This window comes from Armigeres subalbatus, unplaced genomic scaffold (genome assembly GCF_024139115.2).
Source record: "Armigeres subalbatus isolate Guangzhou_Male unplaced genomic scaffold, GZ_Asu_2 Contig181, whole genome shotgun sequence".
Lineage (NCBI taxonomy): Eukaryota > Metazoa > Arthropoda > Insecta > Diptera > Culicidae > Armigeres > Armigeres subalbatus.
Window position 1 is genome coordinate 2,054 of NW_026942628.1, and position 4,961 is coordinate 7,014.

At 40.7% G+C, this 4,961-nt stretch overlaps 1 protein-coding gene across 1 annotated transcript; it reads right to left on the reverse strand.

The window, feature by feature from the left end:
* Positions 1 to 4,629: 4,629 nt before the first annotated feature.
* LOC134203355 (uncharacterized) lies at positions 4,630 to 4,958 on the reverse strand (the record flags this gene model as incomplete). Its single annotated transcript, XM_062678226.1, has 1 exon — positions 4,630 to 4,958. A coding segment is annotated over one exon (291 nt), but the record flags the coding sequence as incomplete, so codon positions are not given.
* Positions 4,959 to 4,961: the final 3 nt, after the last annotated feature.

Sequence of the window (4,961 nt, forward strand, 5' to 3'; positions counted from 1 at the left end):
AGTCTGCATAAGTCGAGCTACACGCTGCGCAGCCGACAACTGTGCAGCTTCATCTATACCGCGAACGGGAACGGGTTGAGGGAGCTGCAAGGGAAGGAGTACACTTCCGTACGATCCGGCTGGATGTTCCGGATCCTCTAATATGTGCGCTGTCATAATTGGAATGCGATTCACGGGTACGTAAAACGGGAGCCTTCGACGACATTGTGTAAATGAATTTCCACACCCAACAAAGAAGAAAGAGTTGTGTATGTAAGCATAGCCTGATCAATGCGTCCCAGTTTCAGAAGGAACGAAATATGAGCCACTCCTTCTTCGGAATCATGGGGAAGTCCGCATTCAGAAAGTAAATAGGGTGTTGTATACTGCACGTGTTCGGCTACCAAGCAACGGAAAATATGCAACACTTCAACGGAAGGAATAGTACCACATATCTGGTGTACCAACGCACATATCGAGGCACTAAGCATATCAAACCTTACAACTTTACTTCCAGCAGGTAGGCTTACCAGAGCTATAGGCTCAGTTATGTACTCGTAATAGCAGTTCAGCTCAACTGGACGAATGCATATTACACTGTCATAATGGGTCCTATTACACCCATTGTCATCATCCAGATCGCGATAGTATACATGATAACGCGGCGGTGGATGGATTTCGGAATTAGCAGGCAGAAATTCGAATTCAGCATCGTTCTGGTGAACAACAATAATTACTCCATAGTGATTAGAAAGAGCAGCCAATGATTCAGAGCCTCCCCAGTAGCCAGGCTGCTTCAAGCTGTCTAAATACATTCCTATTTTTCTTTCAACAGGTACATCCAAACGGATTAGCTCACACGCCATTGAGGTTAGGGTCGGACGATAAAAGTCTAGATCCGACAGCATGGCATCAACTGCAAGCAATCGCAACTGCAAACTATAGGGTTTGAACAGAGGATTTTGAGGTGTAATACCAAAAATTTGATGAACTAATGAACCAAACAAACAGTCTCCATCGAGTGGTATTTTCAACAACCAATATTGGGCACCTTTTCTATCTTTAATCGCGTCCATTGTAACAAATTTCTGCACAAACACGGTACTTTTCCACTAAACGGTTTGATAACACGTGATTGTAAAATGAAAATTAGAGGTACATAAGTATGTGTGTAAGACACAATGTGAGATGGTGTATGTTGCGCATTATGTTAATATTAGTTAAAAGCATGATTAGGTGAGGGAGGGAATAGAATGAAAGAAGCATAAGCGGCAGCAAACAAATCAAATAAGGTTAGGACAGACAGACTGTATTTAAAACGCATGATAAAATAAGCTCCATCATCCCTCGTAATATTTTCAAGTGGATTCCCATTACACGCTCTTAGTTTTTATACACCTTTGCTGGAAAATAACCCTTAAAATATATCTATATATTTTTATGGAATATATTTTGTACAATCGATGTTTCTTAAACCGACAACTATTTATTCTATCTAGTTCCACAACAAAGAGTGGGCTCAAATTAAATAGTGAGTGGAATAACAGATGAAGATATTTCAATAACCACGCTTATTATAGCTTTCTTATCGCTTTAACCTTTTCCTATTTTATTTTTCACTACACTGTTCCAATAATCACCACTGATATAGCTCTATTATATTGGTTCTAGCACTCGCTAAACCGGAAACGGACGCGAAATCGTTTCCATACTCATTCCATCGCCTTTCATCCCTGTCCTAACTTCTATAGTCTTTAAGCGGCAATCCGTTAACCAAGACGAACCTTTGCCATTAAATACCAACTTCCAAATCCATAAAATCCGCATGAGTCCGCACTAGTGCAGAGGTATATTCTGCTAGTGGCCGCGGGCAAATGCATCAACAATTCCTTCCCTTTCCCTACATTGATCTGCATTCTGACGTGGCAGGCGCCAGTATTGTCAAACAAATGAGATCACCAGTACTTGTACATTGAAGATGAATGTTAATCCCAAGCAATCATCTGTTGGTTCCCTGTACAAATACAGCTGGTCTGGCAATAATGGAGTAGCAACTACGGGCGATCAATCAAGCTCAAGCTCAAGCTCAGCTCAATAATGATGCTCGTGGGTGTCGGAGTTCAGTGCGTGATCTCTCTTGTTTCGGACAGCAGAACGATCGCGCGGTCGGCCGAATTATTGTGTTCTGCATTGCGCGGCCGGTAATAAAATTAATCAGTTCAGTGCGTGTTCTATCATGTTTCGAAGCGGGCTTGGTAGTCATATGGCTACTGCTTCTGCCTCATAGGCAGGAGGTCGTGGGTTTAATCCCAGGTCCGTTCCATTCTCCTACTTTGTATCTTTCTCTTTATTTCTCATGTTCTAGCAATCGTTAGAACTGGAAATGGACTTCCATACCGTTTCCATTACTATTCCTATACCTTCAACTTGAGTATTCTATCAGTAATCTGCTAGAATTGGAAATGAACTATAGAGCTAGTTTCCTACATCCAATTAGAAATTCCGTCAGTTACCTTCTCCTATCTATCACATTGGCAGCTCGTTAACCAAGACGGACCTCTGTCTCTCCAACCTAACCCAGAAATTCCAATAAATTCCGCATGAACTCGTGGCAAGTGCAGAGGTATATTCGGCTTGCAGTGGACGAGTGATTGCATCATCATTTCCTCCCCCTTCCCTACATTGACTTGTATTCTGACGTGGCAGGCGCCAATATGACCTAACAAAAGAGATCACCAGTACTTGTACATTGAAGATGTGTGCTAGTCCCAAGCAAACATCTGTTGGTTCCCTGTGCAAGAACAGCTGATCTGGTCATAATGGAGTAGCAACTACGAGCAGTCAATCAAGCTCAAGCTCAATAATGATGCTCGTGGGTGTCGGTCTCGAAGCATCTAAAATTACATGGCTTTTTCGAAGTGTGTAGGCTCTAACCAAAATAATTATCTTATGATCTGTTTTACGTAGTTTACGTCGGGTGGTCGTATCTACACAGATAAAAATATGTTCTGATTTTAAATGTATTTTCATGGACATATTCGGCGCATGCAAATAAACGTAACATTCAATTGATCTCACTATTCTTTTAAATCGAAATAAATTTAAACGGAGCATGCTTGTAAAATTCATTCAAATTTTATGAATATCGAATGTTGATTAGTTTTAAAGGAAAAGCTGCAATTTTACACGTCGTTGAATTTTCAAAATTATTTGCTGTGTAGTATTTAACCCTTCTGATTTTTATAGAGGTTTAACAGAGCTCACTATCAAACCACACCATATCCTAGGCAGGCACCTTAACTCGCAGATGGCCTGGGGAGGGACATAGTCCATAGTCCCTGCTGCCCGCTGGTGAGAATCCAAGTAATTGAGAAATTTCAATTTAAAGTAATTAAGAAATTTCAATTTAAATCACATCCTGTGATTTATCATCACCAGGGAGACCTTTTAGGACGACTTTGAATAATCGTTCAGTTTTGTCGTCGTAAGTGAAAATTTATGCCGATTCTCAGTCAAATGCTGAAGAAGACGTTTGCGATCGTCAAAAGATCCCGGCAAATGCGGCAGTCATCCTTCCTTGCAATCTGAAATGAAACCTTGATACCCTGAAGGCTACTCAAAATCTCATTCCTTAAGCCAGAAAACTCGGCAACAGATACCACAATTGGCGGAATCCTTTGCTTCTTCGCATGGATCGAATTAATAGGGCTAGAGGTAGATTCCATTTGGTCAATTTGGTAATGGATCAAATCGAGCTGATTGCTCTTTATTTTCAATGTTAGAGTTAGAAGGCATGGGTCCAAGCAAAGATCGTAACGGGATCAGTAGGTACAAACAGCGCTGAGAAGCACTTTTGGAATTAAAATAGCTTCGGTTAGTATTAAAAACTTCACAGATAAAAATATGTTGTGATTTTAAATGTATTTTCATGCACATGTTTGGAGCATGCAAATAAACGTAACATTCAATCGATCTTACTGTTCTTTTGAATCGAAAAAAAAAATTAAACCGTACTCGGTTGAAAAATTCAATTAAATTTAATTGAACATCGAGTGTTTATTCGTTTGTTGGGCCTTGTAATTTTACACGTCGTTGAATTTTCAAAACTATTCAGCACAGAGAACAGACAACTGCACAGTACAAGAACACAATGCGGTCTGAAAGTTTATTCATTAATTGTAGTGGTTGCACTGTATATAAAACAATTGAAGCTATGAGCGCTGTTTGTCGAAGTAATATCAACATTTTAAACTACCGCACCGGTTTTATCGGTTCATGTGATCTGAGGCTCATTTGGTCATCGACTTCTTCATCACGAACAAGACAAGACCGTCTATGTATTCTCAGCGGTAGAAAACCTTTCAGCTTTTTACAAGCGTATTACTCATGGCAATTAGCTTTGTAGCTGAATCACAACTCAGGTCGCTGGATGCACAGCAATAAAAATATGAATACTACACTACACTTCATGTTAACAAACGATCATGTAAATTGCGGCAATAATCTTAGAATGTTTTGATAAAATGGTGTAAATTTGTGACGCATTTCATTTGAGGGAAATTATTATCATTTTTCATTAAACTCTGAATCTTGAAACGTATTATAATTCTTAGTTGTTTGCCCGATTTCCTAGATTATCGAACTATCAAAATCTAACAAGTTGCGCCACTCACCCTATTTTCCCGCTGCTATTCAAGGTAGTCCTCCTCGTTCGAGTACTGATAATCGTTTGCCTGCCCTGGATCCGCCACGCTCGCCATCCGAACCGATGGTTCCACTTGCTGCTGCTTGGTTCCAGCTCCGGCACCGGCTTCCTGAATGATAATCGTCTTAGGCGGCTTATAGCTGGGATATTTGGTCATCGAAATGCTCGGCCTAAACAGCTGGGTATAGTCCGGGTTCTTGTTGTCCCCGTTGGGAACCGGATATGTCGGACGGACGGTTGACGCTTTTGTGGTGGTGGTGGTTGTAGTACGTCTGTT